The sequence below is a fragment of the Triturus cristatus genome, chromosome 1_1 (assembly GCF_964204655.1).
Source record: "Triturus cristatus chromosome 1_1, aTriCri1.1, whole genome shotgun sequence".
NCBI classification, from domain to species: Eukaryota; Metazoa; Chordata; class Amphibia; order Caudata; family Salamandridae; genus Triturus; species Triturus cristatus.
In genome coordinates, this window is record NC_140579.1 from 124,345,269 (window position 1) to 124,372,405 (window position 27,137).

A 27,137-nucleotide genomic window follows, 5' to 3' on the forward strand; every position below is an offset into this window, starting at 1 on the left:
TTTTTGATATACATATAGTAATTAAACCAAGCAAAAGCATCTAATTTAGTAGATGGGCTGCTAGGAGAGCTATAGTAGGCAGTTGGACAACTACCAGTAGCTCGTGAGCTACCCTCTGGAAAAGCCTGAGCTAGACCAAAAGATTGTAGCCCTCTCTATAACCTCAGAAGGGGTGATTCACAGCATTGAAAGTGTATTGGTATGGTTGAGGGATGAGTACTGAGAAGTAGGGATGAAGGATGAGTGGGGATGACAAGTAGGGAAGATGGATGAAAAGTGGGGATGATGGACGAATGAGAAGTAAGGGTGAGAAGTAGGGATAATGGGTGAGAAGTAGGGATGAGATAAAAGGATGATGGGTAATAAATGGGGATTAAGGATGAGAAGTAGGCATGATGGAATAGAAGTAGGGAAGAGGGTTGAGAAGTTAGGATGATTGATGAGAAGAAGAAATGAGAAACAGGAATGAGAGATGAGAAATAGGGATGAGGGATGAGAAGCAGGTATGAGAAGTAGGAATGATGGATGAGAAGTATGGATGATGGAAGAAAAGCAGAGCTGAGAAGCAGGGATAAGCGGTGAGAAATTGGGATGATGGAAGGGAAGTAGGGATGATGGAGATGAGAAGCAGGGGTGAGGAATGAGAAATAGGAATAATGGATGAGAAATAGGGATGACAAATAGAGATGATGATGGATGAGAAGTAGGGATGAGAAGCAGGGATGATGGATGAGAAGTAGGGATGATGCATAAGAAATAGGGAAGGGAAGCAGGGATGAGGAGTGAGGAATGAGGATGTCCTAAAATGGATGCTGTACGCAGGAGATGTTCTCCCTTGTCCTGTTCCCACCTTTAACTTTTTCCCACAGACACTGCCCTTGACTAGCCCACTAATTTATTTTAAATCCCACCCCACACATTTTCACTCACTTTTCCTTCTCCTCCAACTACTGCTGGTGACCTAGCCCAGTGTGACTTTTTTAATATTATTTTTTAAGAGGGCTCTAGAGCTTCAAAACGCTGTGGGGGTGCTGGCAACGTGGAAAAACATTTAAATGTATTTTTTAAATATTATAATTTGCATATCTATCATGGGACACGTGCTGACACAAGGTACAGGACACACACACACACACACATACACACACACACCCATGCCCTTCAATCCTGACCTCTGGCTACTATTGCTATTCCAGTGGTAGGTTCCACATTCAGCGCTTAGGTCCCTGACCCACAGCCTCGCAGCACCTCTCACCTGCACCGCTCCCATCCGGGTCTTCCTCTTCGGCTACCAGCACCTGGCCCTCCTCTGTTTCCAATATGGGTCTGGTCCTGAAGGGTTCAGCGGGGTGATGATGGTCCCAGGAGGTCCTGGTCTCGGCTCCCCATGCCCTCCTGGGGGTCTCTCCGATGGCATTCCCCCCAGGGGGTCTCTGCATGTCGGAGCTGCGCAGCCAGTTCTCAAGCTGGTTGGACTCCACGCATCTCCAACGCTTGCAGCACTGCCCGGGCACTGGAGGGGAGAATGGGGTCAAAGGTTGGCATGGAGTTACCAGGCAGCGATTGATGGCCTTGGACCCGAGGAGTGCATCAGAGGTGGACTGGCCTATCGTGGAGCTGGGAGATTTCCAGATAGGCTGGAGCTTTACGTAATGCTTCTAGTGTAGGGCAGTCAGTCACCTGTCTGTCTAGTCTTGAGGCAACTATCAGCCACAGGGCAACTATCAGCCACAGGGGTCAGTTCAGCTTTGGTTCCTCTATCGGACACCTAGTGCCCAGTCACTGTATAGATCTATCGGAGGAGTCTACCCTAGGCTCTGAAGGCATGACAGTGTCTGTTTGTTTGGAAGAGCAGTGCCACCTAGTGGCCAGTTATACTTTATGCCATTGAATAAGGGGCTGCAGTTTCTCTTTCAGCCAAAGGCGGGAAACTTCGACTGTCGCTAGCATTGAGGTAATGCCAACTGGCCCTTCAACGGCTTGCAGTCCGCCCTTCCTCCGCGGATACCACTCCTGTCCTACCATGTCTACAGGTACTATGGTACCTAGTGGTCAGCCACAGTGTGGCAGTAATTGAGACCACAGAAGGGCTGTTGTCTCCTTGTAACCTGCCGCAACTATTCTTGCACCTATCTGCGCCTGGAAGTGGTGACTCCTGATGGACAGTATGGCATTGGACTCATTTTTTCAGGGCTCTACAGTCTCCTTCTCAGCCACAGGGGTCCATCTCATGCATGCCTCATCTATGGAAACAATCCCTTGTGGACAGTGATAGAATGACACTGGATCAGTTCCTGCTGAGCCCTTCTGTCTGCATCTTAGCCACAGAGGTTCATCTTCTGCCTGCATGGTCTAAGAAAACCGAGACACCTAGTGGGCAGTCACAGTATGACACTGGATGAATTCTTCCCGCAGTCTCCTCCTCAGTCACAGGGGTCCATCTCATTCCTTCCTCATCTATGGAGCAGTGACTCCTAGTGGGCAGTCACAGTATGCTACTGGATCAGTTCCTGCAGGCTCCTTCTGTCTGCTTCTCAGTCACAGCGGTCCATCTTCTGCCTGCATTGTCTATGCAGACAGTGACACCTACTGGACAGTCACAGTATGACACTGGATCAATTATTCCCGCAGGAGCTTACAGTCTCCTGCTCAGCCACAGGGGCCTGGCCACTGTTTGTCTCCTATGTGGATGCAGTGCCATCTAGTGATCAGCTGCAGTATGATAGTGGAATAGTTCACTGTAGCTTTGCATAGTTAGGGTCACTGGAATTGTGTGCCAGGTTTGTTAAATTAAACGGCAAGGAAGGGCAATTTATGTGGTGTAATGTGGAACATATTTATTGTTTTTACACAGGTTAACACTGTCTCTGCAAATTTATTCCCTCAATAGTACCAGTTTAACACCCAAATATAGCAATAAGCAACTGAAACGAGACCAACAAACCATTGAAAAGGGCCTTCTATACCGCTGCCACACATGTCGCTGTGCTTTACGTAACTTCGAACCCTTTTCAAATACAATTTAAAAAAAAAAACTCTACAAAGTATGCAATGGATGATGGATTATGTGACAAATGCAACAACCCCATCATTATGTGGGAAACGCTGCAGCTGCCGAATCGCATAACATCAACGGGGCCCACTGAAAACTGGTGTCAAGAAGATATTCAGTGGAAGTTCAAATATAATGCAGATATTCAGGTTGGGCCCAATACTTGTATATGTTCCCACGCAGGACGATGGTATAACGCAGATATTTGTGATCAGAACTAAAAGATCGGATTTTGTTTCTGGGTCGGCAGAGCTCGCGGAGTTGCACTACGCCGAATTCTCAGTGTTACTTAAAAACTTAGTAGAAATCCACGGAGTTCCGCTCTGCCCTACTTTTGAACAAATGCAGTCGAGCCCACATGCTCTGGCGTGGGACACCTGACGTCCCTCCGTACATCCCTTCACATCAACTGGCTCATTGAGGGAAAAGGACGGAAGAACGCATGGGTGGGGACAGCTCAAAATTGAACCAAAGGCATGGGTGTGCCTCCACATGGGACCCACACCCCTTCCAGTTTGCAGGCAGTAAGACTCCCCCACATCTAGTAAGACTCCCCCACTTAATGGCTTTTAAGTGTGTTTTTAACTCTAATAGCTGCAACAACACCTGACAAAAGTCAAAAATACTCTTGTAGATCTTATAAAGTAAAACATTCTGCTTTCCCATTGTACAGTCCGGTCTCTCCAGGCATGCCATTCCCTCACTCTGCAGATGTTGAAACTCCTAAGAAACCAATATGACCAACTTGTTAGATCAGGGAATCAGTCTGGACAGTGAAGTGGCTTGAAGACCCTCTCCCTGGGCTGCAGCTCCTCGAGGGCGCCTTCGGCAGCCAGCCTCTGGATTACCTCGGCCTGCCTGCAGCTCCACATCACTGTACTGTGGTGAGAGTCCTGCACATTCTCTTGTCGCTCGCACAGTGTAGCTTGCATGGGGATACTGAATACGGTGTCCTGTGGGGTTTATTCTGTTGATTCGAGTGGGGGTAGGGTGTCGGGGGGTCTCTCAGACACATCTTGGAGCTCCTGCAGGACATCCTCACTGGTTGCAGGGTGGGACTAGAGTGAAGTGGTGGGTGCGCCACCTCCTGTCTTTATTGTACGTAGGGCTGGTGGGGCAGCATCCAGAGGTCCAGGGTCCAGGAGCCCTGCACCCCTGGGAGCCCGAGGACAGGGGACACTCCCTAGGGGGTACAACGACTTCCAGGCCCCCTCTGGCTTACTACCGTACAGCGAGGGAATTCCGGGAGGAAAGAAGAGAGGAAACTCTCCGGAGTCCAGACAACGGGGGTTGGTGCTCCACGACGCATTCTGCCGCATGTAAACAGGCAGAGGGGGCATAAAATTCAGAGTGCACCAAAAAGGGTGAGCGGCGAGCGAGTCGGGAAACTCAGCACCGCTGACGGTAGGCGCAATTTTGTGAACTCCGAGCTCCAAGCGGAGCGTGGAGTGGTCAAAGCACCGCTAACTCCACCGGCAGAGCGGAGTTTGCCGCCCACCCGTAGTTCTGTTGAGTTTATTTATTAAGATACACATTGAAATCAAACCGCAGATCGCTGGCAATGTAGCATTTTCTGTCTTTAAAGTTTAACGCTTAACGTCTGCTAAAAATAATTCCAGACGGAAAAGTTACAAGAGATATTTTTTTTCTAATTTTGTTTACCCAGTTAAGAATCTTGGCTTTTAATAAACTGTTTTGCGTCTTAATCGGTTTTGTCCTGATGCTTGCCCACAAAATGTACTTTTCACTGCTCCCCCGACACTGAGCAGCCTGCGCCAGGGGCATCAGCTGAAAGCTGTCCGTGATATCCCGCCCTCCTCAGAGTGCGACAATTCACCAATTATTTTGCGCACTTTAGTTCAACACTTTCCATTACCAATTCGCATATCTGAGACAGGGATATTAAAAAAAAAAAATATGAGGTCTGTCCTCATTATGAGACACACGTTATTTCGGATCCTTGCACACATAGGTTTGCACAAGGTCTTATAGTCACAAGTGAAGTGGTAATTAACGCACTCCTGCAATTTTACCCTTGTGAATTTCAGCAGGTCAAATCTGTTGAAATTTACTGGGGGAACATGTCCAGTAAATACAGGCATCTTTGGATTTTGGAGCGTGTCATACTCCCAGTCTGGATAGGGAAAACTATCTGAACGTGTTGGACCCCCTATATACTGATCCCTGGGGGTATCGGCAGGGCCACTGGAATTATGATCAAATGCATCTGCAACTTTTTCCGCATAATTATGGATTTACCACAATTGCGACATAATCCATCGTTTGCTGCATAGTCTGGAGATTTTAACAAAAACATATGTTTCTAGCTCTAGCGGTTCAAAAGTTACTAAAAACAGAGCGAAACGTGTTGCCGCGCAGCGGAAGGCCCCTCACAAAGGTCGACTGATCGCCTTTCGGTTGCTCATTGCTTTGAGGTACTAATGAGGTGAAACCTTCGCCCAGATCGTTGTAGCATTTGTAACAAAATAATGGGGAAATGACAGTAGAAAATGGGCAGCATTATGCCTCATAATTTGCCTTTTCTTGGCACATAATTTAGTAAAACCCTGCCACATAGTTTGTGCCTCCCCTGTCGCATAATTCCACTGGCCCTGGCTATTGCTTCTTATCAGATTCCATAAACATCTTTTTCTCCCCAGCGGGCCTCTCGAAAGGAGGAATACAGGCTTAGAACTAAAAAACCGACAATGTATGGCAGACAGCCTCTAAGCGCTAACACTGGCGGGCAGGAATGTAGCTCTCTGGGGCATATTTACAAAAATGTTTTGGAGCGCGTTGTTACGCCAATGCCATGCTCCGACATTTTTACGTTTAAAACGTTTTTATTGAGACAAAACAAACCATGGGGGAGGGGGATAGGAGGGCAGGATACATGGAATACAATCAAAGAAAAAGGGTGCAACTCCAGAGGGTTGGCAATAGGTAGCGCGGTGGGTCAGGGGGAAAAACACAGTAAATGAAGGCTAGAAATACAAGCTGTGAAATCCCCGCACGCTTATCCGACACCCCAAATGCTCCGACATTTTTAAAACGCAGGGATGTACTGTATTCACAAAACTAAGGCGCACCCCTGTGTTTCCGCTATGGCTAAAAAAGCTGCCTCGCACCAGCGCAGGCTCAGTTGCGCCATGTTGCAAGGGTGCCTGCGCTGCAGGGACAATTGTATATGTGCAGGAAGGGACACCTTCCTGCACATAAACAATCAATAATGGAGATTTGCTTTTTTATGTGTGCTGCAGAATGCAGCAAACATAGAAAGAGCAAAAATCAAGGAGAAATGATCATTTCTCCTCGTATTGCCATTCTGAGACCCGGTTTTACAAGGCCTTAATTTTTGGTGCAGCCCCAGCCTTGTAAATATGGGGCAGCGTCAAAAAGCAATGCATGTTGTGATGGAATACCCACCGCAACACTCACTGCACAAGGTGGCGCTAAGCCACGGTAAGTGGCTTAGCGCCACCTTGTAAATATGGGGAACGGTCCGCTATGCCACGTTAGTGTCAAAAAAAGTGATGCTCTGGTGACAATAGGGGCTTGTAAATATGCCCCTCTGTGCGGCACTGCGTGCCTGAGGATGTCGCGCGTACGTACCTTCCACCTGCCGCATGTCGCTGCAGCCAGGTACGATGACAGGCATGGTGAGCGGGCAGAGGGGCACGCACCCCAGCGCCCCGTCCCGACAGACGCAGGAGCTGTGGCAGGCGATCTGGAAGCGCTCTTCGTGCAGGTAGACGCTGCCGTTGAAGAAGCAGGAGCTGCCCTGCTGGGAGGCTGTGGGTGCAAGGGACAGACGGTGAACACTCGTCACAGATAGAGCAGCTGGTCAATGCTCCTGCTGCAGAGATCTGTGTGTAACTTACAGTTCACAGGCTCCAAGTCCAGCAAGATAGCTCAGTCAGACAACACAACTAACTCAGAAATATCCTAGACAAGCCCAATGCACAATGTATCTTCACTTTCAATATATGGAGTACCAGTGAGTTGTGTAAAGGGAGCAAGGCCAGTGCAAGAGCAGTGACAGTCACAGACCAGAGGGCTTTACGAGCACAGTATTAGTATAATAGTTATTAGTAGGACACACTGATAGCTTACTATCCCCATGTCTAAAAGGTATATTCACCTCCAAGCATTCAAACTGTCGTTCAAGGAGCTAAACTGACTGCCAGCAACACTTGTACAATGACACAAATTCAGCAAAGGGGGACAGCGATGCAGACACATTCACCCTGAATCAAAAAGACATTTGCATTTTTAATTGAACTCAGGTGTGAATAAGTCATTGTTTTATAGGGAGCGCGCTCATACAGGATTCACAACATCTGGAGTTGCTGTTTTTTGATCCTGTAAAACAGTGCACCTAAAAGCCTGCGTATATGATGTCAAGTTCTGTATGAGAAGCAGTGCTCACTTGAGCAGGCTGCTGATGTTGCAAGTGTAACTTTACTATACCTAACTCCACATCTGCGTACCCCGAACATATATGTACCGCGTAGGTACATATATGTGGAATTCAGAGTTGAAAATCTAGACTTACTTATCTGTCATTTTTTGGAGATATTTTGCCCTCGATATTTAGCACTATCGATGTGCTGACTTTGGTATCTATGCTTCTATTTCGCGCAGCGCAGGGCAGCAACTAAAGTTGCTGCGCTACATTGCGTGAAAGGGAGCGAGCAGAAATGCACCCTATCTACTCAGATGTGGGACATTTCTACTGTCTTTCTGCGCTGGCGCACTGTGTGCTGCCTAGTGCCAATGCAGGCACCCTGTGACCATGGTGCAAGGGTTCCTGTGTTATGGGCAGGATTGCTTTAATGCAGGAAGGGGCACCTTAATTCCACAAAAACAGTCCTTAGAGGCATATTTCTGTTCATATGCGTGCTGCACAATGCGGCACGCACAGAAAGAGAAAGAAACAAGGAGACAAATCTATTGCTCCTCGTTACGCCTGCTTCAGGGGGGTGTTGCTTTTTGACGCATTCCCAGGTTTACCAACTTGGGAGTGCACCAACACTCATGGGTGCAGCATGGGAACGCCCATGCTGCACCCATGGAATGGCTTCCCAACACAAGGTCACGCTGTGCGTGTCCTTGTGTTACTTTGGGGCAGATTTACAAGCCCCTTGCACCTGTTTTGTGCCACCGTTGCGTCACTTTTGTGACGCAGCGGCGGCGCAAAGCCAGCGTCATGGTGCGGGGTACTTACAACGTGACACATCTGGGAGATGCGTCACGTTGTAAAGCCCTGCACCACATGTAGGCGTTCCTGCGCAGAGGGGGGCGTTCCGATGTAGGAACGCCTCCTAAAAGTGGCTGAGTGAAATCTACAAGATTTCACTGAGCCACTTTTAAGGCCATGCTGCGTCAAAACCCTGCACCTGCTTGAAGCAGGCGTAAGGATTGACGCAGCATTAACAAGATAGGGCTCCCCAGAGCATTGCTGGAGCTGCGTCGCGCTTGCGACACAACTCCAGCAATGCGCCGCCTTTACGGCAGCAGATGCGTCACACATCTGTGCCGTTTTTTCCCCATGGTGCGCCGCAATGTAAATGCGGCGTATCCATGGTGGCGGAGCCGTGACGCCCAATAACTGGCGCATCCCTGCTGATATGCAGGGATGCGTCAGTTATTGTAAATCTGCCCCTTTGTATTTACGAAACCACGCAAAGTCTCAGTCTGTGACTGAATAAATGACAGAAAGGATTTTGCTCTGGAGCTGCGTCATTAAAGTGACGCAACGAGACATAAAACCATAGTAAGTCCGCCCCTTAGTATATACACTGCCCCTGAAACTGGTGGAGATTGACTGCTGCCAAGAGCAGGACTGAATACTCTTTCAGACTATGACAGGAGAGAAAAGGGACATCCCCAAAATGAGTGAGAGTGCAGTGAAAGGGGCTCCTCCACGAGAAAAATGCTTTCCATTAGAGCAACTAAAGAAAAAAAGAAAAACAAAATGCACTTTAGTACAACAGCCCCGCATCTTCCCAGGTGCATCCCGGGGTTCACTGTGAATTCCTAGAATGTCAGAAATGTGGTAAATCATAGACACTGCCGAGCAAGTGTAAATATATGACTTCCCTTTGGGAATTTGAACTCAGGATTCTAGAGTGAGTCTACGCAGGAAGCAATGGAATAGGCAGCATAAAATTGAATTTACAATCAGTGGTCACACTCTTGCAAAAATACCAAGTGACAGAAACAACTCACTGTTCTCAAATGTGCTTCCCCGAGGCAGACTCTGACAAACCATCTGCAAACCTTGTGACCACACACAGAAAGCACTTTCAGGCATTGAATAACGGGTAAATAAATCCCCCCCCCCCCCCCCCACTGCCAGTAAAAAGAGAACAGCAGACTGGCAGCAAAACTTGGGAACTTAGACTCAAACTGCACAGGAACACATGCCCAAAATAGAAACTCTAAACAAGTTTCGAGAAACGGGATGGGGAAAGACAGTCTAAAGCTCCTCAGAAAAGTAATTTTCTGGGACAAAAACAAATATAGGCTTGGTGAAAAAATAGAGATGGGCAACATTTAAATTTCACTGGTAAAGTTTTGCAATGTTTACAATGAGCATTTTGCAAAGGTTGTAAAGATCGTACACTTTGGTGATATATTTGATCACTATTTCTTTTTAATGCCAAAGGATCTAATCGATAAAAGTGAGTTGTTGATGAGATTTCTAATGCAAATCTTACATTTGCTGATTTTCTTTTCTATGTATGTGAAGGTTCCAAACATTACAAACTTAAAAAGAAAATCTTCAGAAGGTCTGGAAACAAAAAACGTAAACTATGTAGAACCTTCTAAAAAAACATTTTATAATGCCAGAATAGGGATGTATTCTAAGGTAAAAACTATACAGCTTCAATCCGACTTACAGAGCTCTTTACACACATAGGTTTATCCTTGGTACTCAAAGTGCACCATTTACAGTGCAAACTTTAGTTCCTGAATTACCGAAGTCAAGGGAGGTGGCATTTTTCCCTTTTAAAGGCATTTAATCACTCATAATACATGAGACAGCAACCCCTGTATACATTTCCATTTTTCCTTTCTAATTTCCTTTTTACAGCCAACTTGTGACATGTCTAGTCAACTGTACTAAAGAAATGATGTACCTGTTGAACTGTAATAATTTATTACAGTTATGTTCTGAGGTCATAATGCCTGCAGCCAGGTCATGGAACATCATTACAGCTGAATTTCAAACAAGAAAAAACACAAAAGCTGTCTTTTCCTTCTTCTGCGCAGTTTTTCTAGATGAACAGCGAGGATCAGGAAGAACATGTGTATGGCATCTTGTTTATTTGTTGCACCCTTTAGGTAATATTCGGGAAGTAGAATACCTCTGCATGTTCCTACAGATTCTGAGCTGCAGTGCTTTTTTAAAAATCTGATTTGTACTAAACTGGTTCTGGTATCTTTCCCCACAAATATGTAACTGCTTTTTGGTGAGTTTTATTTTTGACTACAGATTCTGTGTTTATTCTTCTTGTCTGCAAACATCCGATCTCTTTCACATGAAAAAGGAACACACCAAGAATTCAAGTGGTTTGTGGGAAGGGTGATGGTGTGAACCATGTATTATAAGGGATAAAGTACTCTCTGACATACTTTATATATTGCAAGTCACCTGGGTTTCCCAAGACCTTATAAAGGAACTTGACCCTTCGGCCTCGTTCCTCTATATAGTCATAAAACTGTTCAGTGACTTGCAATAGCCTTATGAATGCACTTATTGCAAATTTGGGTTTTGTGATAACCTGCTGATATTTATTAGGGGAAAATGATTGCATTTACAAGAATATGCAGATTTTGATTGTGGTAACCACCAAACCCATGACATTCCCTAAAAATTCCTAATTGGGTGGCATTAATCGCACCTGGTAAAATCCAACTCAGACAGATTTGAGCAGGTACTTCATATATCACACATTTTACCTGGCTGCTCATAATGCGAGCAAGAATCTCAGCGTGATGGGGATTACATTTTTTTGGCCCTTGTTACAAAGGCTATTCCAGAACCCTTTGTAAACACGTGTTTGCACAGGGATCCAATTGTGAGTTGCGTGAAAATGAAATTTACCGCATGTAGTAAATATCACACCCTATTCCAGCAAATCTGGGAAGAGCGCCCAAGTAGGTACTTTCCCGCCCTGGAAATAGTCAAGTATTGACTCTTGATCAAGGGCACGAGTAAATATGTCTTCTGGATGGAAGGGTAAGGCAATAAATCCAACATTAGTAGAGGTGTAAAGTTAGGGATTTCTATATGGGTGATCCATTTTCACCATGGATAAAAAAAAGTTTGCAAGTTTAAAAGTGCAAATGCACCATGGTCCTTGATTGCGCATTGGGCAAATTATGAGTTGGGTGATATTTATGGCATATGATAATTATGGCTGAAATAACTGGATGCCATAAATACATCACCCTTCCTTAAATTCCATACGGAATTCAACAGGGGAAAAGTGTACGGTATTTACTGTAACATGCAGGGTTTGGAATCAGGACCTATAGCGTGATGTTTTGCACCTGCAGAAAAGACGACATTATTTCCTTGTACATATATTTTTATATATGCCAAGAGATGTGTGAAGCGGCCAAGAGTACTAGAAGAATTCATAGCTAATATTAACAAATTCTATATAAATCATAGAAATAAATCTTCAAGTGGACATTTCGAGCGCTCCTATATGAAGTGTTACGAACCTGTGTGAATAGGGATCTGCGTGTGCAGCTCCTATACACATAATCTAAGAGCAGGGCCACTGGAATTATGCAATTCTGCAGCCATGACTATTTTCGCTTGATTATGGATTTGCCACATTCACCACATTTCCATTCACGAAGTTTGACTTGTCACTTTTCAGTAGCTTATTACTATATTTGAATGTTAAATGGGTAAGCCTTTGCAAAGACAGTGTCAACATAGGTTAAAATGACATAATAGTGAAGTGATGCTGTCACAAAGTATGCTGCATTACGTTGCATAATTTGTTTTTTTTAACCACATAATTTAATTAACTTTGCCACCTAATTTGGTCCTCTCCCGCTGCATAATTCCAGTGGCCCTGCCTCAGAGGCACATTTTACTCAGCTGCTGGCGCCACATGGCTGACACAGATCACTCACTGGTCCTCATGGCTACTCAGTAAGAGAGAGAACTACAGATGACTCCTGCCCCAGCCCCTCCTCCAGATGCCCTGCTGTCGCAAGGGTACTATTAAAGTCAACGGGTGACCCTGTGTGCCTCGGATCCTGGGTATTGACGTTATAGTCCACAAAATAGTTCCGTGGACGGGCGAATAATTCCTTTAGAGTAATAGAAATGTACAAATAGCAAACTGTTCTTTATCTAAAGCACACACAAAAGCTTATTAGGTTTGAGTATATATTTTACTTTTGAATATCTCTTTAAGTCATTCAACAGACTGTCATAACATTTCTATTAGAGGCTTTGTTAATATGCAATCGTGCCGCATAACTCATTTTAAGTGTTTTACAATTGATTTTCACATTTACCCACCAGCTTAATCTTTGTGGCCTCTGACAGCACTGACCTTGGATTTTACTTCTATCTGGTGGGCCTCCACAGGACCCCATTTCGTATCTGGAGTTATTTTTCCCGCACACACACCTAAACAACTATCCGCCCTTTTTTCCGTTTAGGCTGTCACACTGTTTTTGTCCTGAAGAAGACTCTACAGGATGACCCTATAGTACAGACACTTGGGTCGAAACGTTGACGTACCACTGACTCATGTCCATAGTCATTGTAACCATAAAAAGTTGATATTTCGGGTTACTGTCTGAACTAAACATCTGGACAGAGATATATGTATCTTTTTTTATCATGTTGTATCATTTATGTGTTTATGTTTTGCCTGACAGTTTCCTCACCTTTTTCACCACATGTCACGTCAGTCACTAATACATTTTTCGCATTGTTTATAACTGTTATATGACAGTCTGTTGAATGACTAAAAGACATATTTATAAGTAAAGTATATTCTCAAATCTAATAAGCTTTTGTGTGTGCTTTATATAAAGAACAATGTGCTATTTGTAAATTTCTATTACTCTAAAGGAATTATTTACTCCCCCACAGAACAGTTTTGAAGTAGCAAGGATACCCAGCTCCTAGTTTGTGCTTACCTCTGCAGATGCCCCATGACCTCTCGGGGTCAGCACCATAGTCACATATGAGGTCCTGGCTGGGGTCACAGAGTCGCAGGTCATTGCAGTCATCATTCAGCTGCCCCGCACACACCTGGCAGCCGCACCCGCAGTTGTCTGAGACCAGGGGCACCCCGGGGGCACAGCCCCCTGGCACCTCTCTGGGGCACCGGCAATCAATGGGGCAGCCTCCCTGGACCTGAAAGAAAGGACAGGGCGAGAGTATCACTGAGCCACCTACACTTAGAATGGGAAAAGCAAAACTACAAGTCCCAGAATGCAAAGCGAGGTTAAGTAAAATTCCGCAACAGGTTAAAACTGTCATTCAGGGCCAGGTCCGCTAGGCAGTACTGCAGGTTTAAAAAGAGGATTTCAAAATGTTCCACTGATTTTAATAGCACGCAGCAGACTTGTATATTTAATGCCTGCCCCAGGTTTCATTCACACATCACACACGTGTTTCTATGCAGTCCAACCCGGCTCACCAAGGTCACCCCTTGCACCTTATGCAAGACACACTTCACTCTCAATATTTTTGTGCATTTCAGGTGAGAATCGGGGGCATCTGGGGCTGTGCACGCCCCCCTCCCACCCACCTCCCCCCCCCCCCCCCCCCTAGGGGGACCAACCGTCTGTAAATTTCACGGACTGTCTGTAATTTGGACCTGTCCGTGAGGATCCCTTTTACGGACGCCTTTTGTCCGTAATTTTGGGCCTTGCAGGGAACAGCACTGTTCCCTGCATGAAGCCTCAGCTCCCTGAGGGGGCCGCCTTGCACCCCTCCGCGGAGCACAAGAGCTGCCCCGCCCACCCATTGCCATTCTGTATGCAGCTGATTGCCACATACAGAATGACAATGGTCCAGTCTAGGCTGGTAAAGCATGTGGTGGGCCTCCACCAGCCTCGGTCTAGGGCGGGGCATTCTGTCAGACAGAAGAAATGTGCAAAAACGCCAATGTTGCTACATGAGAGTCCAGTTCAAGAAAAGAAGCTGGTGAGACAAGTTAAAAGGAAGGGTCTAGAGTTCTTTCACAGTCTTGCCATTTTAGAACTGGTGCATTTTCAATATTATATTCAAGGAAGCCATGATTGCTACTTTTTTATTCCATGCAACTAACAACCATTGACAAAGCCAATAGTTCTGGCTTGTTGCAGTTGTAACATTACTTGTTGTTATATATCTGGATACAATGACAGAGGAGGCAAAATACCAGTCAGGCAGCACACTATACTAAGCACAGATTTTTAGCTTAGGTGTTTTAAGCCACACCCTTAATTACATCAAACACCCCCTTATGAGAGACCTCCCAGTTTATTCATCACACTTAAAGCCCTGGAAACAACACCATGTCAAAGTCACCTCAAGGCCTCGCACAGTGCATCATTCATGACTCAGGACTCAGATTGCCAATGTACAGGGGCATAGTGAGCCCTTCTCCACCCCATCCCTTGCTTTAGGAACTACAGCAAGAGTGAAATTCTTGATGGGCCTCTTCTGTCGGCAACTCTGCAGACAAAGGCTCAACTCATAATTAATATGAAAAGGTGGGTGAGTGAGTAAGTAAGTGAAGGGATGGATGGCTGGATAGATTAGTGAAAGGGTGAATGGATGAATGAAAAGGGGAATGGCTGGATAATGAGAGAAAGGATGGATGGATGAGTGAGTGGAAGTATGGAGAATAGAAAAGGTAAAAAGATGGATGTATTGGTTGACAGGTAGATGGATGGGTAAAAGGGTGGATAGATGAGTGAAAGGATGGCTGGATGAGTGAAAGGGTGGATGATGGGCAAGTGAATGGGTGGATGGGTGAGTGAAATGATGGATGGATAGATGAATTGATAAGTGAAAGGGAAAATGGCTGGACGGATGAGGCAAAGGGTGGATGTAAGGATGGATGAGTGAGTGAAAGGGAGGGTAGTTGGGCAAAAGGATAGATAGATGAGTAAAGGAGTGAAAGGGTGGATGGATGAATGATGGGGTCAATGGATGGATTCATGAGTAGGTGGATGGGTGGAAGGAAGGATGGCTAAGTGAAAGGGTCGATGGAGAGAGAAAGGGAGGATGGATGGATGACTGAAAGGATGAATGGGTGGAAGGATGAGTGACTCGGTGGATGGATGAGTAAGTGAAAGGATGGCTGGATGGATGAGTGAATGGATGGATGGGGTGAAGAGTGGATAGATGAGTGTACCAATGGATATGGTAAAAGGGTGGATGGAGGGATGGATAATGGATGGATGAGTGAAAGGGTGGATGGAGGGATGGATGAGTGAAATGATGGATGGAAGGATACATGATGGATAGGTTTGCAAATGATTGAATATGTTTGGATATGGATGAGCTGAATTATATTCTATTGCGCGACCTCCTCTGATGTATCAGTAAAACGTACCTTTTGTCCTGAAGTTTTGTCTTAAATTTTGACCTCCTGTCCTGAATTTTTGTCCTGAATTTCGATCATTTGTCCTGAATTTTTACACTCACCGTCCTGAATTCGCACCAACTGTCCCCTAACAGCCCCGAACTACTTTTACCCAAACCCACCAGAAAATGCTGTCTTGTAAAAGCCGAAAATAACCCTTCACTTGCCTGACACCGAAACAATGGCAAAGAGATGTCTTTGCAGCGAATGGAGCTGCGCCCTGCATTCTGTGAAATGCACGGCTATCCGCACCCGTTCCTGAAGGCGAGCACCTCTTTGGTTTAATCTAAACTCCTGCTCAGCCTCCTAAATTCCCTGACAAACAGATGCCAACTCTTACCGTTTGATAAAGACCCCCCCCCCCGCCAGATTCTAATCTGCGAGAGCCCTGGATGCAGATCGCGGGATCCCCAATATTCGTAGATTCAATTACGCCCACCCCAAACTGCCCCAGTAGGGCACAGAGCCCGCATCTGAAACACATCTTAGAGCATTCGTGAAAAGCACCATGCCCTGTACAGTGTGAGGGGGGGGGGGGGCGGGGGGGAGCTGCAGACTTCAGGGCGAGCTCACAATTGTTCCCGATGCATTCTGGGGGAAGAAACCTATGGAAACTAATGTGAACTTCCACTGCCATAGTGCCTAGAATAACAATGTTAAAACCGTGCGCCGCTATTTTACTACCCCCGTGTGCATTCATGTTTGCATTACAGGGTACAGCCCCCAACTGACACCCCAAGTCTACCCGACTTACCTGCTCTGAGGCCAGGCCCCCCACAGCCAGAGCCAGGAGGGCCACAAACATGGAGAGGGAGGATGCCAGCCTTCCCTGCTGCCCTCTGCGCAGACGTCCTCCAAGTGGGCACCGAGGACACAGCTCTGCTGGGCGGCTCAGAGCCTGCAAGAGACCGCAAGAAAGACACTACAGGCTACTCTGCGGTCTCCAGCTTTTAAAGGCGTGGACCCTTTCCAAAGAAGGGGTGACGAAGTGTGGTCTCTCTGCCTCACTGGCCGCTGCTTCCTCCTGCCCACAGCCTTCACGAGGGAGACCCCAGGGGGAGAGGGACTTAAATATGTTGAAGTCAGTGACCACAGTGTCTGCAGCCTGAGATAAGGCGGGCGGGGTGTGGATAGGAAGAGCCCCACACTCACCGCAGGAGCTAGTCAGTGACCTGACTGACATCAGGCCCAGCCCTGTCAGGGCTAGAGGAGCATGGGCCCTGCACTCACTGACACCAGGCTGAGCCCTGCCAGGGCTAGAAGAGCCTGGGCCCTGCACTCACTGACACCAGGCTGAGCTCTGCCAGGGCTAGAAGAGCCTGGGCCCTGCACTCACTGACACCAGGCTGAGCCCTGCCAGGGCTAGAGGAGCATGGGCCCAAACTCACTGACACCAGGCCCAGCCCTGCCAGGGCTAGAGGAGCATGGGCCCTGCACTCACTGATACCAGGCTGAGCCCTGCCAGGGCTAGAGGAGCATGGGCCCTGCACTCACTGACACCAGGCTGAGCCCTGCCAGGGCTAGAAGAGCCTGGGCCCTGCACTCACTGACACCAGGCTGAGCCCTGCCAGGGCTAGAGGAGCATGGGCCCTGCACTCACTGACACCAGGCTGAGCCCTGCCAGGGCTAGAGGAGCATGGGCCCAAACTCACTGACACCAGGCCCAGCCCTGCCAGGGCTAGAGGAGCATGGGCCCTGCACTCACTGATACCAGGCTGAGCCCTGCCAGGGCTAGAGGAGCATGGGCCCTGCACTCACTGACACCAGGCTGAGCCCTGCCAGGGCTAGAAGAGCCTGGGCCCTGCACTCACTGACACCAGGCTGAGCCCTGCCAGGGCTAGAGGAGCATGGGCCCTGCACTCACTGACACCAGGCTGAGCCCTGCCAGGGCTAGAAGAGCCTGGGCCCTGCACTCACTGACACCAGGCTGAGCCCTGCCAGGGCTAGAAGAGCCTGGGCCCTGCACTCACTGACACCAGGCTGAGCCCTGCCAGGGCTAGAGGAGCATGGGCCCAAACTCACTGACACCAGGCCCAGCCCTGCCAGGGCTAGAGGAGCATGGGCCCTGCACTCACTGATACCAGGCTGAGCCCTGCCAGGGCTAGAGGAGCATGGGGCCTGCACTCACTGACACCAGGCCGAGCCCTGCCAGCGTTAGAGGAGCATGGGCCCTGCACTAACTGACACCAGGCCGAGCCCTGCCAGGGCCAGAGGAGCATGGGCCCTGCACTAACTGACACCAGGCCGAGCCCTGCCAGGGCCAGAGGAGCATGGGCCCTGCACTCATTGACGCCAGGGTTAGAGGAGCATGGGCCCTGCACTCACTGACACCAGTCCGAGCCCTGCCAGGAGCCTCATGGGAAGCAGATCTTCACAGGGTCAAGACTGATTTGCATATAGCTGTGTCTGAACTGGGGTGGTGAAGTGAGCTAAAGAACAATGATGGATTCAACACCGATCTGTGACTGGGGCTGAATGTCTGAAATGTTTCAGCGCTCCGTCCATCATCTCCTTGTGTTTGCTTTGTTCACCCCAAGTTGGTAGGGTATGCCTTGCTCACTTTGCCACTGGATTCAAACTAGCCTGGCTGATGAGGGCTGTTAGCCTGAAACTGGTCCCAGGAAGCCATTTCCAGTCCAGGGAAGACATGGCTTGGCATTTTGGGCTGGACTGTTCCCTTGAGGCACAGGGTCAGGACTGATTTGCATATAGTTGTGTCTGAACTGAGGCGGCGAAGTGAGCTAAAGAACGATGATGGATTCAACCCAGATCTGTGACTGGGGGTGAGTGTCTGAAAAGTTTCAGCGCTCCGTCCATCATCTCCTTGCGTTTGCCAGGCTGAGCTCTGCCAGCATTAGAGGCGCATGGGCCCGGCATTCACTGCCGCCTGACTGAGCCGTGTCAGGGCTAGAGGACCATGTGTCCTGCACTCACTGATACCAGGTAGAACTCGCCTCTGCTGCAGCCCCATGGGCCCTGCACTCACTAACACCAGACTGAACACTGCCTCTACTACAGCATCATGGGCCCGGCACTCACTGATGCCAGACTGAACTCCCCTCTGCTTTACCTCCATGAGTTCCACACTCACTGGTTTTATAGTACCGTGGGCCACACACCTTAGGGGCCTCACACTCAATGACACCTCTGTACTCACTGATATCAACCTGAGTTCACCGCTGCTACTGCAATGGCCCCTACACTTACCACAGGTCCTAGTCATTGATCAGACTTCATGGGCCTTGCACTCACTGATACCTGGATGAGCCCTGCCAGGGTTGAAGGAGCATGGGCCCTGCACTCACTGACGCTAGACGGAACTCTACCTCTGCTACAGCCCCGTGGGCCCCGCACTCAGGCCCATGGGCCCCACACTCACTGATGCCTGACTGAAGCCTATCTCTGCTACTGCCCCATGGGCCTTGCACTGACTGACATTGCGCTGAACGGTACCAGAATCTAGACTATAGGGTGCTTCACTCACTGACTGAAGTCGCCTCTGCTACAGCTCCATGGACCCCCCACTGACTGCTACCAGGCCGAGCCCTGCTAGTGCTACAGCCCAATGGGCCCTGCACCCTCTGACCCCAGGCACAGCTCTCCCAGCCTCAAAAGTCACACACTCACTGACATCAGAATGACCCCTGCCAGTGGTAGAGAGCCATGGGACCTGCACTCACCTCTTCAGGTGCAGCTCCCATAGTACAATGAGCTGTACACTCACTGCCCACAGGCACAGCTCTCATAAGTACCACACTCACTGACATCAGACTGACCCCTGCCAGTGCTAGAGCGCCATGGGCCCTGCATTCACCTCTTCAGGTGCAGCTCCCACAGTACAATGAGCTGTACACTCACTGCCCGCAGGCACAGCTCTCATAAGCCCCACACTCACTGACATCAAGCTGAGCTCAGCTAGTGTTATAGTATCTATATACATGCTATTTCTAGAGCGCAAACCAAGCCAATTGGCAGCAGATCAGAGACAGGCACCCAATCTACAGTGAGGGGAGAGGTAACAGTGCTCTGGCACAACAAATGTACTCCTGCTGCACTGTGAAGTAGCATCCTTTGAAGAGATACCTCTTGCATTGGTGCGATCCTGATGGATGCAGGAGTATCGCTCTAGATCCCGGGCGCTTCGATGGAAAAGGCCTGCTCTTTTGTTTTTCCTTTCTTCATGTCTTAGTCTGCAGTCTGATGGTATCCTGGCAGCAGATGTGCCGAGAACCACTGGAGATGGCGAGCTTGTCTGGAATATGCGGGCGATGGAATTCCATGAGGATGGGGGTGATGGGGTCATATTTCTTCCGGCCCTGGATCCTCATGCTGTGGTCTGTCGGTTGCCAATGTGTCATCTGGGAGGCCATGTAGTACGGCATTACCACCATCCAGATGCAACAGTACAAGGGTGCAGCTGTTCTGAAGTCACTTTCTGGATAAAAACATTTGACTTTCTTCAGAAAAGAGAGCTTCTACCAGTCTGTTTTTGCTTGTTTGGTTTTGTGTTCCTTGAGGGAGAGGTTGGTGTCCAGGGTGAATCCAAGTGATTTGACGTTCGGAGAGAATGGGGATTCAAAGCCATCCAGGCTCATGTCACTGGCCCAGCCTTGTACCGTTTCTTGTTTGTTCTTGGCAAATAACAGGAGTTCTGTCTTGGTTGGGTTGAACTCCAGGGAGGCGCAGGACATCCAGGTTTGTTGATGTGAAGGCAGTGTTTGAGTTGTTGGACGTCTGAAGCAGAGGAGGCTTTCAAGTAGAGTTGTGTAGCATCAGATCACTGGCAGAACATCGGAAACAAAAATATCACCTGGACAGAATATTGTGTCAAAAACATTGAGGAACAAAGTATGAAGAAGGTTAGTATGGCTTCACCATTCTTAACTCCAGATCTACGTACCTTGAAGATACATTTTCAAGCGACATATATGTGGGGTAACATATAGTAAAACTTTGCTTACCTATAGAAACTTACCTTTACAATACTTCTGTACTCAATATTCTTGATACTATATTTTGTCCCGCAATATTTCTGTTCCCGATATTCTGTCTAAACCCCGCAGCATCGGCACATTGGGTGATCTTGATGCTGTGAGTAGAGTCGTAAGCGTCTCCATGTAAATTGCTGTCTTCACTCCTCGCCCACCCACAGTACGACACACTCACTCCTTATTCAATGGAGTTATTAGCCAGCTCTTCTAGCTCGGATGTGAATGTGAGAGATGGTGGCGCTCAGAGTTTCCACCATGAGGAGAGACTTTACCATTTCTCCTTGTGTTTGGATGCCAGGGCTGACAACATGCTGTGCACTTATTTAACGATGGATGAGTCTTCTCTTGAAACAACACTGCAGTAGTAATTCCTAAGTCACGGCTTCTTTCCTGCTTCGGAGCCTTGGTGGTCTGCTTTCCGTAATAAGGCTCCCCAAAGATTGGAGGGCAAAAATGACCCTGGCTGTCCATGTACTTACTTTCAAAAACCCTTGCTTAGTTACCCACCCACCAAACCCTGCCTAGATGGACCAGATCATGTGCACAACCGGTTGAGTTACCGCCCTTACCAAGCACCAGTTATATCAGTGACCACAATCCCCCACTCCTTAGTGTCTCCAGACACCCTCTGCTCCTGGACTCTGCCTCCGGCCTTGCATGATCAGCTCTATAGTCATTTCTAGCAGCCGCTCTCCATGGCTAACACTGATTTCAGTGCACCAAGCTCAAATCGCTTCATGCTCCCCTGCATGTACCATGCATACTGTGCATGTGTGGTAAGGAGGCCTTCACATGTATGGCGTTCATATGGTACAGGCAGCTTGACAGGAGCAGCTGGTTCTCCACCAGGCAGGATCACTATAATGTGCATGTGCCAAAGAGCATGCCCTCGAGCATGCACTGTACCTGCCCACTATGGAAACCAGCCTAACTCAGGTTAAATCCCACCCACTGCGGCCATCAATCACTGGGATTAAAGGGCAGGTGGCTTGGGAAGCCCAGCAGTGATCAAATCAATGAATAACTTGATCTCTGCAGGTGAAGCAGAAGCACAGCATTTTGGCGGCTTGTTTGTTTATTGCAGCACGCACCGACCTCCAGGCCATGCGCCGCGTCATTATGTTTAAGTGCTGCAGCCATTTTAGGAGTAGGTAATCTACAGCACACCATGCTGCATTGTACCAGCATGGCTGCTGCTGGCACATGTGACAGGCATGACATGCTTTTTCTCTGTTTCCTCTGGGCCTTTGGGCAATAATGCACTTCCATTATTGTTCATGTGGGAACTGAGACCCATGGGTGACTGGGCTCAAACTGTGACAGCGTCGTCTTTTGTGTCTGGTGTCCTGGCCCATCCTACGACTGGACACAAGCTGGGCACCAAGTACACCCCTTTAAGATTAGACCCTCCGCGTAGAAAGGGAGAGCAGTCCAATGCTTACTTAGGGAGGTGTTATGGGTGTAAAACTCAGAACTCTGCAAAGCACTCAATAGCACATTATAACTCCATGTACAACCAGGGGGTTTGCTTTTTCAACGAAAAAGTACTTTCATTCACACAAATCTACAGGGTAGCGAAGCGGAACAGTGCAAAACTCACTCAGGGAAGTAGTGTGGGTTAGAGACTCAGAACTCTGCAAAGAACACAGTCGCACTTAATACATCAATGAACGTTAATACATACAATTAAAGACTAAACATACAGGGGCAGACTAACAAGCCCCTTGCACCACCTTTCCGTCACTTTTCCCATGTTAAAAGTGACGCAAAAGTGGCGCCAGGTGCTTGTAAATCTGGCCCACAATTATTAAGGTACACATTGAAAACCAGACCTCTGTATCAGTGTAAGAAGGTCTCTCTGGATTAAACAACGTAAAGCTTCTGCCTGTCGTGTATGTCGAAGTGTTTACAGTTTATAACCCCTTCCTACTGTTTTTTGTCATGAAGTTCATAATTTAAAACCCCTTCCAAATACATGTGTGAAAATTCACAACAATAAACCCCTTTATTTCATCTGTCAGAGAATTTCGATATGTAAAACCCAGGGCTATTGTATTTGTTATTGAATTATGAAGGAAGCTGACTCTTTACATGATATACCTCTAAGTGGTTATATTGTGCAAAGAGTCCAGAGATTTCCCCAGAAGTGTACAGGGCTCAATGTAAACCCAAAGTGCTCTATTTGTGGTAGTGTAGGTGAGCAGCCTTAGACCTAACAAAGAGGAGTGTAAGACATTTGTTATGCACACAGTGATTAATAAATGACACACACCTCAAGGAGGAGTTCCAAGACAATTTTATAAAAAATAAGCTTCTTTCAAGATTTATTTTAAGACCAAGATGAATGTTAAAAGGTAAGTATGTTTTTTAGGAAAAATACTTTACACTTTAAAAGGTGGACACCGTGCAATTTTCAGGCTTTGCAATGTTAACCTATGGGAGGAAAGCAAGAGTGCAGTTTTGCAGGTAAATACTCGACTTACAAATCCAGACTTCGGGGTTTCAGGTCAACACCAGGCAAGGTTCAAATTAGTACCAACATTGCACCACCAGCGCCAAAGGGTGCAGAGGTCAAATTCAGGTTTGAGCACCCAATGTTAACCAATGGAGACCGGGGGTGATTGAAGATGCTCTGCTCACAGGTGAGCAAAGCGGTGTCAGGGGTCGATCTCCTGGAGTTAAGGTAAGTACAGGGGGAGCCACAAGGCAGGACCAAACTTACACCCTCAGCAGGACAAGGGCGGCCGGGTGCAGAGTGCCAACACAGCATCGGGCGACCAATGCAACTCAATGGGGGAGATCGGTATTGAAGAAAGGCTGCAGGCTCAGGTCAGGAGGTCGGATGAAGAAAACCCACAGCTGCCCAGGTAAGTAGAGATGCTCGGGTCATATGGACACCATTGGTCAAGCTCCCCAAGGCCCAGGGGCTTTGGCTGCAGGGGTGTCCTTTGGCATCGGGAAAAGAGCTTTCCAGTTTTTTCATATACATGTGATTAACGAATCTAGGAGGCAAAAATATGCATTAGCCTATTAAAATAATTTTAAACAGGCAGAGCATATCAAGGCAGGTATTATCTATGTCAGGAACATATATACCCCGCCAGAGAACAACTGACACTAAAATTTCTAGCGGAAGCCATCAATTTATCCTTAACACCTAGACAGCGTCCATCATGCAAATACATACGACTGTGGAGAGAAGATAGGACACAATAAATTAAGTCAGGCCACAAAAAGATGATTGGAATTTTTTTTAACCAATATTTGTTTTATTACGTTTTTATAATTAATGCAGGTATCATACACATAGGAGGGAATATTAGGCCACGTGCCTCACAGAGACAATACTCACAACAGATCTGCAACGCAAGAATATCAAGAAATTTCTCATCAGTCGTATGACTCCCTGGTGTGAACTCAAGTGCACTGAAATTAAATCAAGTCTACCCCATATACAACTCTAGCAGTATCCGAGAAGGGCTAAGCATGCATTCGCCTGATCTGTCCTCTGTCGCAATATCCTCCCAGCTACCCCAGATTTAGGAATATGTTTGAGGCAACCCATGGCCTTATGAATTGGGAGTTTGAGTATTCGACATCGCTCCATGCTATGTTTCCATTGGACCACGCTAGGTGTTGCTGTGTTCCTCCCATTGAGGTGCATTTTGTTGAAGATATTTGAGTCATTTAGTGTTAAAGGACGTAGTATTATATGTGATAAACTGAACCATGGAATACTGCTGTGCCAGAGCTGTCCTTCTGGTTTTGATGTGACTGAGTAGACTTAACCACCACTCTGCAGGGCAGGCAACCAGAAGGGCTTCTTTTCCACTCCCAGAGGCATTCTGCACCGGGTGAAATAACTCGAGTAGGGGAGAGGCCGTGTTCCGCCACCCTACATGCAATGCTATTAAATATTGTTGCAGAAAGCTGATGGAACCAGAGCTGGGAACAGAAAAAATATTCTAAGATCCCTCGTAAGGGGAATAAAAGAGTGGGGATTAAAAAGAGGGTGGAGTCACAGGGGATACTGTTGAGTCAACTTACACATTTATTTTTAAAACCTCTCTCCAAAAAAAATTAGCCACAAGGATAACTGTGAGAGTAAATATGTTCTGGCTTAACTGATCACAGACTGCATTTTAAAATATCTTACAGGTAAAGCCACCTGCTGCTGCAAAATTGTTGTTTACCCAGCATTTTCCAGGTGATGGAGCAAGGACTCGTAAAAAAGAGACTTGCTCGGAAGCAAATCTCTCATATAACTCATAACTCTGTATTAACTGTGTAATGTGTAAACTAATATGTACCACATATTATATTTAGCAAGATGAAGCTTGCCTATGTGTTTTGACTAACAAGTAACCTGAGTGAAATCTAATATGGCTGCTAAAGGCGGGAATTCTACTGCGCATGCGTCAACTACGTCTAAGTAGTGTGATGTTTTCTTTGCTTGGAGGGAAATCTTTTGCTTCTGCGCAGAACGCTTTAAGATGGCTACCTAGAAACTCACATGCTAAGCATTGGCACTGCTGAAACTGAAATCGTGTTATTTATTACTAAACTGCTAATGTGGGGAGAGCATTTATAAGTAATTGGGGTTAGAGTAGATATAGGTGGTTGTGAGAAAGTGCCCTCTTTCTTGCATGGTATGCCCCCACGTTTTGCTGAATTGCTGATGTACTTTGACTGAGTGTGCCCTGGTCTCCTGCCAATCAGGTACCCAGGGCTTGTGTTCCTTCCCTAAAACTGCATTGAAGCCTAAACCCAATTGGCATCTCTGGCCACATGTCAGCCCCTGGTAAATGGTACCATAGGTACCCAGGGCACCGTGACCAGAGAAGGCCCCTAAGGGCTGCAGAACTTATTGTGCCACCCTTAGAGGCCTGTACCCTTACACACACACTCTGCCTTTGCAGGCTGAGTGTCTGGGTGCAGAACAAAACAAAGAGACGACATGGCACACATCCCTGTGTGACATGCCCACAAACCACTGCCCTGGCATACATCAGTCACTCCTCTAGCTGGGTGCACTATGCCAGTGGTGAGGGTAAAGGTGCATGAGCCCTGTACCCCTACAGTACCCAGGTCCATTCCTGGGCCCTGTAAGTGCAGTGCTGCCATTAAGAGTATATGGTGCTGTGAGGTTGTCATTACGAAATCCACAGCACCATAATGGCTGCACTGAAGACTGGGAAGTTTGGTATCAAACTTCTCAGCACATTAAACCCACACTGATGCCAGTGTGGGATGTAATGTAAAATGCACCACAGAGGGCATCTTAGAGATGCCCCCTGAAAAACGACCAACTACCAGTGACCTGACTGAGTGGCTGTGCAGGCTGCCACCACCACACATGTTTCTGGACCCCTGGGTCGAGAGCCTGCTGCTCTCTGGGGCCTGAAACAATGCACATCCTGGGACGAGGAGCCAAGCCTCCTCCCCCAGGATGGGCAGGGTTCACGAAGGAGAAGCTTTAAAGGCATGCCGCCTTTGTGAGCCTCTCCAGACCATTTGCTGCTCTCAGCAACTGGTCCCCACTGGTTCGACCCCCCACTTTGGGCAGGAGAACCAGAGGGAAAAACAAGTGAGGAAGAGAGGCGTGCTCACCTCTGCCAACTCCACCCCTAAGGTAGGGGAGGCGAGGTGAAGCACAACCTAGAGTCCCCGCCATCTTGAGGATGGGGGAACCCAGCCAACCAGGGACAGGCTCCTGCCCCCCTCCCACTGGAGAGTGGCAGGATAGGGGGTGTACCCACCTCAGGGAAGGGACCCATTGGTCCCTGCCCCTTACCTACCTGTAACTCCCCTAAATTTAGTATTTAGGGGCACCCTGAACTTTCCTTCCTCAGATCCAGCAACAACAAGAAAAGAAGAAGGACGAGAAGCCGTGCAGAGCTAACAAGAGGAGGACGCCCACTGACTTGGCCCCAGCCCTACAGGCCTGTCTCCCCTCGAACCTGCTCCTGCGATACCCCGGCGTGTCCAGTGGCCAGCAACCTCAAAAACCCCGGAGGACCTGCCTGCATTCACTTTCCAAGCTGCTTCTCCCGTGAACACCGGACGTGTTTGAACTGCAGCTTCTGGTGCCAGCCAGAAACCGTGAATCCAGCACACTCTGCACCCGCCGAGCCCGGCCTGTGTTTGAGTGAACAAACACCATGAGGAGGTCCCCTCGGCGATACTGACCCGAGACCCGGCGACCCCTGTACTGTCTCAAGCCTCCAGACAACACCTGCAGCCTCAATCCAGGAGACCCCCCTACCGCGACCAGAGCGGGTAAGAAAATCCGACGTCCAAAGGCACCCCTCTACCCGTCACCCCACAGCCGTGCGTGCCCAACCCAGTGGTGCCTAACCATCCCTCTACATCCCAACTTACCCCTCAAAGTGGTAGTCACTCCTGGAAGATCTTCGTCCCCAAGCCTGCAGTGTTTCTTTGTCCCAGAGAATCTTCATTGAACTC

The 27,137-nt window shown here is 47.9% G+C and overlaps 1 protein-coding gene and 1 long non-coding RNA gene across 3 annotated transcripts in view; both read right to left on the minus strand.

Annotated features, from left to right (window-relative positions):
- The window catches only part of LOC146869745 (CCN family member 1-like), an 80,937-nt gene extending 64,212 nt beyond the window's left edge, over positions 1-16,725 (minus strand). The window contains exons 1-4 of one of the 2 annotated variants that reach the window (XM_085614090.1): positions 16,436-16,725; positions 13,238-13,457; positions 6,665-6,844; positions 1,256-1,513 (exon numbers count right to left, since the gene is read on the minus strand). In XM_085614090.1, coding sequence (XP_085470216.1) covers positions 1,256-1,513; positions 6,665-6,844; positions 13,238-13,457; positions 16,436-16,486 — 709 coding nt within the window. In that variant the 5' untranslated portion in view covers positions 16,487-16,725. The remainder of the gene's footprint in view (positions 1-1,255; positions 1,514-6,664; positions 6,845-13,237; positions 13,458-16,435) is intronic. The other variant, XM_085614100.1, reaches the window with a different exon arrangement.
- Positions 16,726-22,988: 6,263 nt separating this feature from the next.
- LOC146869746 (uncharacterized) overlaps positions 22,989-27,137 on the minus strand; it is a 28,650-nt gene continuing 24,501 nt past the window's right edge. The window contains exon 3 of the long non-coding RNA XR_014981483.1: positions 22,989-23,674. This is a non-coding gene — a long non-coding RNA (uncharacterized LOC146869746). The remainder of the gene's footprint in view (positions 23,675-27,137) is intronic.